The following is a 12,782-nucleotide window of genomic DNA, read 5'->3' as shown; positions in this document are numbered from 1 at the left end:
CAAGGCACTTGCCATCAGTTGTTCTGGGGCCAACATGACATGTGACCTCACGACCCGGTGGGCCGATGTGAGGCTCACTTTCCGGACGCCAGTTACTTTCCTGGTTACGGGAAAAAATAAACAAAGTCGCCACTGACCTGGTTGGCGGTAATGTGCTTCCCACGCCGTGATCGGTTGGGCGGGAGAAGGTTAATGAAGCGTTACAACTCGTTGACCCTCGTTACATTACTACTCGCCATCGTTAACGTAGGTTAAGGATATAGGAAAGGTCGCTATGTGGTAACGTTGAGCTTCCAGATACACGACATTAATCTCGTGATTCATTTGTCTCTCTCAGCTGTGCTAGAACGCTTTCACCCTGAAGGCTATTTAGCTAAATCGTAGATGTGCAGAAGAAGAATAGAAAAATCCCACGAACAAAAAGGCAACGTCTAGAGCCCCGACTGTCAGGAGCATTCCTGACTCCTCACATTAGCCAGGCGCTCCCAGAATAGCAGCACCGAGTTGACTTTCATTCAGCCGCTCTCCATCTCCAACGGTTTCTAGGCCCCTCCTTCTCTCGTACCAGTCCCATCGCCCACTATAGTGCCCCCCCCCCCTTCTCTCCCTGCCTGGGCTTTTGGGCTCATTTGCATACCTGTTGAGACAAAAGGCGTCCTTCAGTGCCCGGGCTCCCTCCATTTGGCTGCCACGCAAAGTCCCGTTAGAAGGAGTCGTCACTATTTACACTCCGGCCCCCTTTTATCTGGCCAATTTAAGCACACTGCTGCTTCAGGGTGTTTATAATGGGAACCTGCCGGAAAAAAGACATCCCGCAGACCACCAGCGCTGCGAGGAGAAACGGCGTATAAGGAGATTTGAGAGGCGTGATATCTTTGTGGGAAGCAATGATGTTTAAAGTCGTCTGCCGGGGCACATCTGGCTTCTCTTGTGCCCGAATCCTAGCAGGAGCCGAGCAGCAGCTGACCTAATTATAGTGGAACATGGAGCTCAAAGTCTTTTTCCCCCCCGCTAATCTCGGTAAGAAACGCCGCCGTCAACGATTTTAGACTCCGGAGTGACACTGGGATTACCAAACTTGGCCTTTCCAAAATAGAGGACTCGGCTAAATCTGCTCGGCGATGGAGTTCGACGACCACGCGGAGAGAGTCTAAAGGTGCGTTCACACCAAAAGCGAAACTATTTTTTCGTGCGACCGAATCCCATGAAAAGTCAACGTACAGACGCGATATTTTCCCGGGCGGCGCGTTTGGGGCGACGCGATGTGGGCGACGCGTTTTCAGCGGCGCAATTTTCACCCCGAGTGGAAATATTTCCACTTTGAGGCGGTCATCTCGCAACTCGGGCCAATCGGCTCTTGAGTTCCGCTCTCGTAGCGCTGGAGGCGGAAGTCTTCCAGACGTAACAGTAACTTCATCGGTGAAAGTGACCGAGCTGAGTGAGCCTACGGGTGACGTCATGAACCCAAACACGAGGGCGTCAGTGTGTGGGACGTCCACGACAAATATAAAGCAGAACTAGTGGTTAGTTATTCTGGTGGATGAAGGAGATGATAACGGTCTTTACGGAGACGAGACACGGAGATAAGCCCCGCCCCTCCCGGAGCGTCTCGACGCTCATGGTGAGAACACGGCGAACGGTCGAGCGAGTAAACTCACGCGTTTTGTCAAGCGGTTGAGAGGCCGCCGTCAGATCCTTCCCGTTCCTTTCATGTCTCTCTATCTCCGGACGTTCTTCAAAGCTCCTCACACCTCTCTGCCTGTGTGATTTCAACCTGGAGAGACTTTTTTTCTTTCTTTTTAAAATCACCCGTGCATCTCGCTCGCCTCCCGCACTTGCGCTGCACCCCCGTCTCTTCTGATGAGGTCAGTTAGCTGCGAGTAGACGCGACCGGGGTCGGGCGTTGCCGAGTCAGGGACGCTGAAGTGGAGTGCAATATGAGAAATGCGAGTCTGGCTGGAGTCGGTGACGGCTCCGCTCCTGAGGCCGCTAAGGCCACAGCTGGCGGCGACGGGTTAAGCGTCGGTGTCGTTCAACGGTTCACGCGAGATCGCGACAATAATCGATTCATTATTACAGAAGGTGGAGCCACGGCGTCTTCTGGATCAGAGCCCGTTTCCCATGCAACCGGTGTTTTTTCTGCAATCCGTAATTAGAACTCCACCCTGCATCACAATGGAGCGTATCGCATGAGGCTGTCGGGGGTGTTGCTGCCCGGTCTCCAACAGGCATGGCGGAGGATTAGTCCCGCCTCGGCATGTCAGAAACACACCAGTTGTTGACTCTGCAGATACATCCCGGAATATTACAGGCCTGGACAATAAGTATCAGAGGGGAAAAATGTAGGTGCAGTAATAAAAGAATATATATATTAATAAATATATATATATATATAAAACAATAAATATATATTATATTAAAAATAATATATATATAAAAATAACAATATATATTTATATGGAATATATATATATTTTTTTTTTTTAAATATATATATAAAATAAAGATGTATATATTTATTTATATATACATTTATATTTATATTATTATCTGTTATGGTTTTTGCAGTCAAACCAAAAAACAACAAACACGATCGTTGTTCTCAGTCGCTCGGAGCAGAGAGTTCATTTTCAAAGGATTGACGCAGTACAAGACCACCAGGAAGAAGCGTCTCCCGGTGAACAGTAATACTCTTTGAATAAAAATTTAGAAAAAATCCTGCTCCGATTGTGGTCGCGTGTGCGCCGCTCTCACCTCTCTCATCTCCTGGGTGATGGTGTTCAGGCGCTCGTTCTCGGACTGGGTGTTGGTGAGGATGTTGCGCGCCTGGCGGAGCTCGGTCTGCAGCTCCAGGACCCTCTGCTCGTAGTAGGCCTCCTTACAGGCCGACTCCTGGATGAGACACTCCTCGCGGCTCTCCCCGTCCGCCGCCACCTTCCTGTGGTTGGAGTAGGCTTGTCCGAAGGCCTGGAGGCACAAAGCAAACAGGAAAAGAAGTCGTTATTGAGACATTTTGGGAGAATACGTGTTGGATTCCCTGCCAATACTACACAACTAAAGTATGTGCATTTATGTAAATCAGGGGAAGAAGAAGAACTGGAACTGTACTTTGTGCTTTAAAGTCACACTAATCTCTACTACTGCAGCCGGGGACTCAGAAACCTCCCAAATCTAGCAGAATTACGGAAGGTCAGCAGCTATTTTGGACTTTTAGGGAATTCTGAAATTCATGGAGATTTGAAAAGGCTGTTGGAAATATTCCCAGTAAAAAAAAAAAACGTCTGAAAACGACCGTAAAATATACGAGAGATAGTTCCCCTATAAATAGCGCCGCCTTAACTCCTTAACTCTGACCTTCATTCATAAATGGCCTGCGAGGCAACAAAAGAGAGGCAAACAGAGAGAGACGGGGAGAGCGACTCCCTCTCCTTTCCCTCTCTCCTCTCTCCTTTCCTTCTCTCCTCTCTACATCTGCACGTGATTGGCTGCACAGGGATTTTTTCTCTCTCTCTCCATCTGACTGCATGTTAATCCCAGTAATTCCTTTAGAAAAGGAAAATGTGTAAACGTGCATCAGTGGCTGCGGCCTACACGGAGACCAATATGTCAAACTATACAGAAGTGCGTGACATTATGTCTCACGTTCCAGGAAAGAGGAGATGAACCGATAAACAAACGTGCGTCATCTCGAATCAACGGACGTTTGAAATGTTCCCGACAAGAGGAAAAAACATTAAATAAAATAATGTCATAGTTCACAGATGAACTGATGACAACGTGCCCAACCAGCTGCAGCGGCTCCGATATCCACCGAGCCGACACGCAAGAGTCAAAATGATCAAATCTGATGTTGTGAGAAGATAATTTTAGATTAGATTAGATTCAACTTGATTGTCATTACACATGTACAGAGCAACGAAATGCAGTTTGGCATCTAACCAGAAGTGCAACAGAAAGTATCATCATAAATACATGATATACAGGTTATAAATAATGCGGAGACATAAATATATATTTCTGGGGTTGCTAAACTAGTGGAAATATTCAGTGCATATTAACTCGATAGTGCAACAAATGGCATAAAGTGTCTACAGTGCGGATAGAGTGGTGTATGATGATCAGAGGGGGGTAGAGTTCAAAAGAGTAACAGCTCTGTGGAAGAAGCTGTTACTCAGACGGCTGGTCCTTGATTAATCTGCAGATTAATTGAAAATAAAAAGTAGCCCTACAACAGAAATTGACTGGACCCCGCAACTGGATTCCCAAAACATAAGAGGATCTCCCCGTCCACACTGAAACTGAACATATTAACCTTAAATTAACAAATCCAGAGTTATCACCTGTAATCTTATTGCAAACTAAGCTTGCAAATGACATGAATCACCATAAAATATTTAAAATAAACTATTCCAAAACCAAAAATGGTAGAAAAGACGTCCACAAACCACGACACTCGACGGACTCTCGTGAGTAACGATGGTGTCCTCACCACAACAAACTTAAAGCCAAGGTTCATATTGATGTTTATTGACAGCCAACGTGTCCGTCAATAAACAACTAACCTCCGTGTCTCTGTAGATAAGAGAATCTCCCCTTATCTTCCCAAACACCTCAATCACCAGAGGCTGCATTTCATTAGACAGGATCAACCCAATCAGAGACCGGGGGAATCCCATCATTATAATCTCGGCGTGCGGTGGATATCCAAGGGACTCCGATCAATCCAATCTGTCCTTCAGACGTAAAGCGTAGAGCCCCCCCGAGGCAAAACCCCTCTGACCCCGTGACCTTTTAATCTCAGCTCCTCCTTCGGCTACTTTTTAGGGGGGGGGGGGGGGGGCGCACGCGACCGAGCTGCTAATCCCTCTGTGAGCTGCAAACCACATCATAATTCATCTTTAGCTCGCCATATGCTGCAGTTTTTTTTAATATACATTAGAGCGCAGATTATTAATCTGTCGCAAAGCTAATCAAAAGGCACGTCTGAAGTCACTAGCGCGCCGTCTGGACTGGATCCATCCCTCCGCCGGAACCAGACGTCCGGTTCCAGACGAGTGTGCGCCTGGCGGGCCGGAGGCCGGGCGCCCCGCTGGCGGCCGGGCGCCACGGGGAGATCAAAGCTCATCGTCACTGGTCAGAGGCACCATGTGATTAAGTGAAATGTATAAAAACCAGACCAACAACTCTGCTCCTTGTTCTTTCCTCCCTCGTTTCATCGCGCCACAATGGAGACTCCGACTCCCCCCGGTCACCAGATCACCACAAGGTCACTGAAAGTATTCAGACCCCTTTCAATGCATCACTCTGTCTGATTGCAGCCATTTGATGAAATCAAAAAAGTTCATTTTATTTCTCAGTAAAGTTCACTCAGCTCCCCAACTTGACAGAAAAAAACAGAAATGTAGAAATTTGTGCAAATGTATTAAAAAAGAAAAACTGAAATATCACACGGTCATAAGTAAAGGGGTCTGCATGACAGCAGGTGAGTTGAGGGTGGAGGACGTCGGCCGCTACGCCTTCATTATCGTTGTAGTGTCAGGTCGTCTGTTCATCCGCCTCACAGTTCAAACTCAACCCGCTATCGGCTGGCTTATCTTTCGCCACGACGAGCTGGAACATGTTGCCACCGCTGCGTTCGTCCTCTGGAACTGAGGGCGATATCCAGATCGGGGCTTAAGGGCCGACCGCATCCTTCGCCCTTCATGCCGCGGCTGCTCAACGGCGAGGGACGTTCAAGCAGAGAGAACAGACTCAGAATCCTCCCTCGCATGTTCCTCTGAGTGGAGAACGGATCAGCAGTGAGAGTCTCAGAGGCCCCGTGGAATCTCTCTCTCTCTCTCCCTCTCCCTCTCTCTCTCCCTCTCCAGACAGGCAGAGAGGTTGTTCCAGAGACCCCGCAGGCCGGTTAAGAGGTCTCAATGCGGAGAGGAGAGGGAGAATAAAGAAATATGGACCTCTCCATCTTCGTTTACAGGCCTGTCTATATTTAGCCGTCCTTTATCAACTGTTTTTGCTGTTGTTTTTGTTGCAAGTGGAACTCGTACCCATGACCTAGAACGACACGCCGACCGCTATTCTAGACGTGTCAGAGCTCCGTGTTCGGCACAACGGGGTTCTGTGAGTCATGTGTGTGTGTGTGTGTGTGTGTGTGTGCTGATGAGTGCATGACCTGCCTGAGTCAATGACACTCGCTGCAATGAGTAACAGAGAAAGCCAATTATTTACTTACAGATTCACTTTCATGGTTTACTCTCTGCTGGTTTGGAAATCTCTTCCAGCTGCTACAAACGTGTCTAAATGTGGACCTTATAAAACGGAATCATCAACAATAAGTAGGAGAAACTAGAATATTTACATGTTAGATGTATGCGAGTCATTCTATGTGCCAAACTAACAGGAGGGGGGAGTAAAATAAAGAAAAAGAGGTAAGAGAAGTGAGAGAGAGGCAGAGATATGAGCTGGCACAGAGCCACGGTGATTCACTGCATAGCACAGAGCCGTTGGGGTATTATTCACACACACACACACACACACACACACACACACAGGCATCAGATTTCAGATTTCCCCAGCGTGCCCTGCAGTCAGCCGTACTGCAGCACCTGGTGCTGCCGTGTCGAGGCTCGCTTCCCAGAGATGAGAGGGAGGAGGAGGCGAGCGTTCGAGGCGTCGTCGGGGTTCCACCGACACGACGAGGAACACACCGAGGTCAGAGAAGAGCGGCGGAGTATCACGAGGCGTTTGTTTCTTTGAAAATAAATGATTCATTTCAGCCTCCAGTGGACTGGCGGCGCTGTACTCTCCCATCGAGAGAGAGAAAATAGAATATACACATATCTGTGGTACACACACACACAGTGCTAATCAGACTCATGAGGCACTTTACACGCCTCGCTGAAGCAGTCGTCCTCAGCCATGATATGAAAGGTCAGAACGGCCTAATTGGGCTTCAGAACCTCTCCATACATGTTCCCTGCGTTACATCGGGCTGTGATCACAAGGCGCCGCCGGTTCGTGCTTTCATCATCGCCTCCCGCCGGGGGGGGAAACTACTAATACTTACATATTTTATTCCCTCTTCACGTCGGCCACTGATCTGGAGTCGGCATTAGAAACTCGGTCAGACCTCACGAATGATGCTCATCTGAATGCATTGTACATCAAAGACAAGAGCGAGGGATATATATAGAATAATTACCACCTCAGACAGGACAGCTGTGTGTCCTTCTACGCTGCTCCGGGTGGGAGCGCCCTCACCTAATGTGCATCTGCGTGTGGTCCAAGGATCCATCTCACCCGAACCATGACTTATTGCGGCGGGCTCAGGCAGGCAGCTTCAAGACGTTCAGCTTCTTTCCGTTTCCCGCAAGCGCACTAAAAAGTTTCTAGAAGTTTCTAGAAACGCCGATCCTTCAATATGAGAATCGTGAATAAAAAATAATAAAAAAGAGTTTACACTACTATGTATAGTTCATATTTCATTCATTCATTCATTCATATATATATATATATACACACACATATATATATATATCATTATTTCATTATATATATATATGTGTGTATTTATATACATATATACAGTTCTATCTCAGAAAGTGAGTTGGTGATAAAAAGTTTTTTTCTGTAAAAATAAAAAAAAACAAAATATGCAATCTGGATTCGTACACATCCAGCTTAAATATTGCAGAAGCTTTTTTTCTTTTAATATTGCTGATTATGGCTTACAGCTTAAACTCTAAAAAAATCTATCTTAAAAATTTAATATTTCCTCAGACGGCTCAGAAACGCAGGTGTGTTTGATTAAATGAACAATTCAAGTGATTTGTTTAATACCCTACTAGTATACTTTTTCATGATTAGAGATAGGATGAGATGTTTTGTTTGGGTTTCTTGAAGCTATCATAATCAACAAGCAATAAATCGATTTCAGTTGATTTAATATTCAGATAGAAGTCATATTTGTTTTTTGACTTGCATTACAGAAAATAAAAGACAACACATATAAATACGTGTTTGTATATATATAAATATATATAATTTTTTTATAAAATAAATATTTTATAATATTTAAAATATATATATATATATATATAAAGATAAAGGTGAGACACCTGCAAAGGGAAGACAATCACTGCCATTATAGTGTCAGTCTCAGCCTGAAGGCAGCATACTGTTGCTCCTGTTATTACGGGCTGAAAACAGTCATCAAGCCTCTGGCTGAAGAACCTGAACCTGCCCACTCCATTTAAAAAAGCCTTCTGTGTGTGTGTGTGACGGACGAGGCGACGCAGCTTTTACATGCGCCAGAAAATAGGGGTGTTCCTGCACACTATAGCGTCGGGAGAAGATGACCTTTTTTTATATATGAACAACGGGGTTTTTACACTCGATTTCTGCCTTCGGTATTTAATCTCTGCAGCCGATTAATCCCAAGGAAGCATCTGTTTATCCGGGCGCTAAATCTGCCTCACAATGGAGGAGAAAGACGGTGCCTCCAGGGAGGAAGGTGCATTGGTCTGATACATCGTACCACCGTGTGGATTCTTGAGTTCTTCATCGTCTTTCATATCGCGGCAATGATCCATAGATCTGAGCCCGCCTGCCAACCCCCTTTCTGCCCGACCCTCTGGGGCTAGGATGAGATCTCCCAGGGTCCACGCGCCCGCACCCCAGGGGGGGGACCGCCGTAGTCATGGCGATGCCGGCGATTACAGTGAGGCCCACCGACACAGATTGCTCTCCTCCGCCCTCCTCCCTCCTCCCGCCCGTCTCTCCTTGTTGGTTTGTGAGTGACGGCGGCGGGGGGGGGGGGGGGTGGCTCAGAGCCTCTCCGCCACTTCGCATCAGGATAAATAACATCCGTGTGCAAATATTCACCGTGTACATCTCTCCGTCAGCGGGGCGTTCAAGTGAGACGAGATGAAAGTGGAACACGATGCCTTCAAGTCTCTTTCATGAGGTGCGTACGGCCCGTTGAGCTTGAACAGAGGCGAGGTGGCTGGGTGTCCCGGCCCTTTAAACTCTTCGAGCCAGCTGACGGGGGAACCCCCTCTTCTTCAGGGGAGCTGGTTCCCACAGGCGTCGCTCGGTGCCCCTCCCTCGTTTTTCCATGTCTGCTCTCCCCATTTGTCAAGGACCCCCGAGAGACTGGCGCACATCCAATTAAAACCCCTCCTCCAAACCCAAATGTGGATATTGCTGTACAGCCCCCCCCCCCCTCCCCTCCCCGATACCACGGTTCTGCTCCCCATTCCTCCCCCTCTGCGGGCTCCCCTGTTCAATCGTGCCGGAGGGTTTCAAAAGCTCCAGACCCACTAGCCTATTTACAACAGGCGCCTTGGGGAAGGAGGAGTGGGAGTGGTTACGGGGAGCAGGTAAGAGTGTATTGCCGACGGCTATGAGGCTCTACAACAGTTCACCTCTTGCCAGATCACCCTAACCCTTCTTATATTTTGTGTTTTTTTTGTGTTTTTTTATTTTTTTATTCGTGTGTTGCTGCTACTGACATTAATAAAGTATATATCTATGTATCTATCTATAGCGACATAGCCCTGTTCACCGAGTAAAAACATTTTTTTATTTTTTTTAAAGGACGCCCCTTTTGAAATTGGGTTTGCTAATGTTGGAGTAGACAGCCTATTGAAATATGGAGATGATTACAGAACCTCATTGGGGTGAGATGGGAGGCCAGTTAGGAGGTCATTTGAGGAGAGGGGGGCGGTTTGAAGTCATGTAAACAGAGAACACCATCAGTCTGATCTCTTCATTAGAAACTCCTCTCTAGTTTGAGGGAGGGTGTGTGTGTGTATGTGGCCATTTGGATATGCATGTATCTGTGGGTGGGAACTGGTGCACCCACCATCTGTCCACTTCTAGCAACCACAGGCTATTCATATATGCTAATAAGTGTGCAGTGTCCCCCCCCCTCTCATCTCTTTTGTATATATTCAACTCAGGGGGATAAACACCCCCCCCCCCCACCCCGGGGGATAAAAACTCAATTTACTCTTCGTGTGTCGAAGCCCAGGAAAAGTAAAGCGTCTCACAAAGTGACGCTAGAGACGTCAATAAAAAGCGGTTTTAATGAATGCTGATTATGCACGTTGGGATCAGATTGCTTTGTCGAGTGGAAAACGTGCCCCTCTAAAAAAAAAAGAAGAAAGAAACTGACATATTTAGCGTGAGCTAGCTGCGTGTCCGTTCCCGTTGAAATGGCCACAACATGGGGAGGAAATGCAGCATAATGAGCGCTAACGCAGCTGGGGGGGGACTTGTCGGATGAACCTCATGTGGTCACTTCCTCTGACCCACGAAAAAATATATCCGGACTGACACGGAAACATATTTCATACACTTCCTATCTGCTATAAGAAAACAGGATATATATATATATGTGAGAGAGAGAGAGAGAGAGAGAGAGAGCTGATGGAGTGGAGCTTCGACGTTGACTCTCAGAGTCCTTGTGTTTAGCCGTACACATTTATTTATTTATATATATATATACATATACATATTTACACATATATATACACAACCGTTCAAAATTTGGGGTCACTTAGAAATGTCTTTATTTTTCAAAGAAAAGCACTGTTTTTTCAATAAAGATAACATTAATCAAAAATACACTCTATACATTGTTAATGTGGTAAATGATATTCCAGGTGGAAGTGTCTGGTTTCTAATGAAATATCTCCAGGTGTATAGAGGCCCATTTCCATCAACTATCACTCCAGTGTTCTAATGGTACATTGTGTTTGATAATCGCCTTAGAAGACTAATGTCTGATTAGAAAACCCTTGTGCAATTATGTTAGCACAGCTGAAAACAGTTATGCTGGTGATATAAGCTATACAACTGGCCTTCCTTTGAGCTTGAAGTTTGAAGAACAAAATTAATACTTCAAATATTAATCATTATTTCTAACCTTGTCAATGTCTTGACTACATTTTCTATTCAATTTTCAATTCATTTGATAAATAAAAGTGAGTTTTCATGGAAGACACGAAATTGTCTGGATGACCCCAAACTTTTGAACGGTAGTGTATATACACACAAAAATAGGCTTAATCGTGAAGTGTTTACATTTAACCAGTTGGTAGAAGTACAAACTGGGATGAGAGACACAATGAAACCACACAGCTGGAAATGTAGGAGAAGGGTGACGTGTATTTAACACACACACACACACATCTAGCTCAGTCACACAGGCTTCTTTGTTGACAGATTTCCATGAGTTTATGGTCATTATACAGCAGGCAAAGGGGAACCGGAGACCGAGTGAACGCTGCATTTGTTGTGCAGCCGTCACGATGACCTCATCCTCTGCTCCGCGGACTCCTGGTCTCCAGTAATTGGATCACATTGGAAGAATCACAACCCTGCTGTGTCACCCCCTGTGTAGGGCCCGACAGCGTCTCGACGTGCACTCTTGACCTCTGTGAATGTTCGTTTTTTAAAAAGAAATCCATACAACCTCGGGGGTATTTCACAAAAAGTAGTGTACATGTTTGTCCACGGTAAAGCGTGTGGGCTTTGCGGTGCTAGAGCTTCATAAATGATGAAAATAAACCCGCCCACTTCCTCGCTGCAGAATGTCGGGGTTATATTTTATGGACCTACTTTTTTCAGATGCCATGAGAACTCGTACGACAGCCAGGAGGCGGGGTCTCCCGAGTGCCGCCGGTTGATGACCCACACAAAAGCACATTGTACAATTCCCACAATGCAACGCTCTATAGGCGACCGCTCATCCACCGAGACAACCACTCCAACATCCCTCCCACTAATGCACCGGTATATAAAACGTGGCCTCCGATTGAACCGTGTGCCAGCGCTGATTATCGGAGTTTAAGGCCAAAAGCCCTTAAAATCATTACGGATGAGCAGCGTGCCACTTCACCCTGAAACCCGGGGGCGGAGTGAGTCTTTCATCAGGTTTGCGATGCCAGAATACACCTTCCTGTCCCTGGCTACGGGGGCCACAGAGTGGGTCTGGGCCCGGCAGACTCCCGGACCCCTGTAAGCCCTGTGCGTAGCGGCTGGGATTCGTCCTCTTATGCCCGGTGGGTCGGGGGATTTAGGACTTTATTTAGCGCCGTTAAGAAAAGATGACGCCCTTAACCCTCCTCTTACCTTCAAATGTACGAACATCTTTTACCCTTTTTGACCACAGCAATTAAAACCTCCAGAAAATGATTGGAATTAATATCGTTTGCCAAGTTTAAGTTGTTTGTTGACTACCTAAATATCCCTTTAAATGAATTAAAAAGTTGATATTTCTTATATGTTTTACACAGTGAAAAACAGCCTGGGCTCAAATTGACCCCAAAGAACACCGATGCGTACAAGTTGTGTTCAGGACAGTGAAAACATATCATCGTGTGAATTTTATGTTTTCCCAGTTGTCCCCAATAAATTAGGAAAAGTCATGAAATATGAAGCCAAAAAAATAATGTTAATCATTTTTTTAGAGACGTCAAACATTGAATGAGGTCAAATTGACCCCAAAGGTAACAGGAGGGTTAAAGGCCTCGAGCTCCTCGGACCCTCGTCCCGCAGAGCCGAGCGCCATCGAGCCGCACGCCGGCCTCGTTCATCCCCCCCGGCGACGCTCCCCGGCGGCGTACGGCGGCAGCCGCGCGCCCGCGTTGCGGAACTCAGCCGTAAACAATCGCAAAACCCTAAATATTGTTCAGCTCAGTAAAACCTGGTGCTCCCTTTTGTGTCCGTGAGCCAACTGGGGTTACCGGGCCTTGGGTGTCACAAATGGAGAGAGAGAG

The 12,782-nt window shown here is 46.5% G+C and overlaps 1 protein-coding gene across 3 annotated transcripts in view; it reads right to left on the bottom strand.

Annotated features, from left to right (window-relative positions):
* Positions 1-12,782, bottom strand: part of LOC130199105 (protein bicaudal D homolog 2-like) — a 38,204-nt gene that overhangs the window by 19,482 nt on the left and 5,940 nt on the right. The window contains exons 2-3 of one of the 3 annotated variants that reach the window (XM_056422324.1): positions 2,755-2,967; positions 644-828 (exon numbers count right to left, since the gene is read on the bottom strand). In XM_056422324.1, coding sequence (XP_056278299.1) covers positions 781-828; positions 2,755-2,967 — 261 coding nt within the window. In that variant the 3' untranslated portion in view covers positions 644-780. Of the gene's footprint in view, positions 1-637; positions 829-2,754; positions 2,968-12,782 lie in introns of those variants that run through there. The other 2 variants (XM_056422322.1, XM_056422323.1) reach the window with 2 other exon arrangements.

This window comes from Pseudoliparis swirei, chromosome 9 (assembly GCF_029220125.1).
Source record: "Pseudoliparis swirei isolate HS2019 ecotype Mariana Trench chromosome 9, NWPU_hadal_v1, whole genome shotgun sequence".
Lineage (NCBI taxonomy): Eukaryota > Metazoa > Chordata > Actinopteri > Perciformes > Liparidae > Pseudoliparis > Pseudoliparis swirei.
Note: the sequence above shows the minus strand (reverse complement) of the source record. Positions and strands in the feature narration are given on the sequence as shown.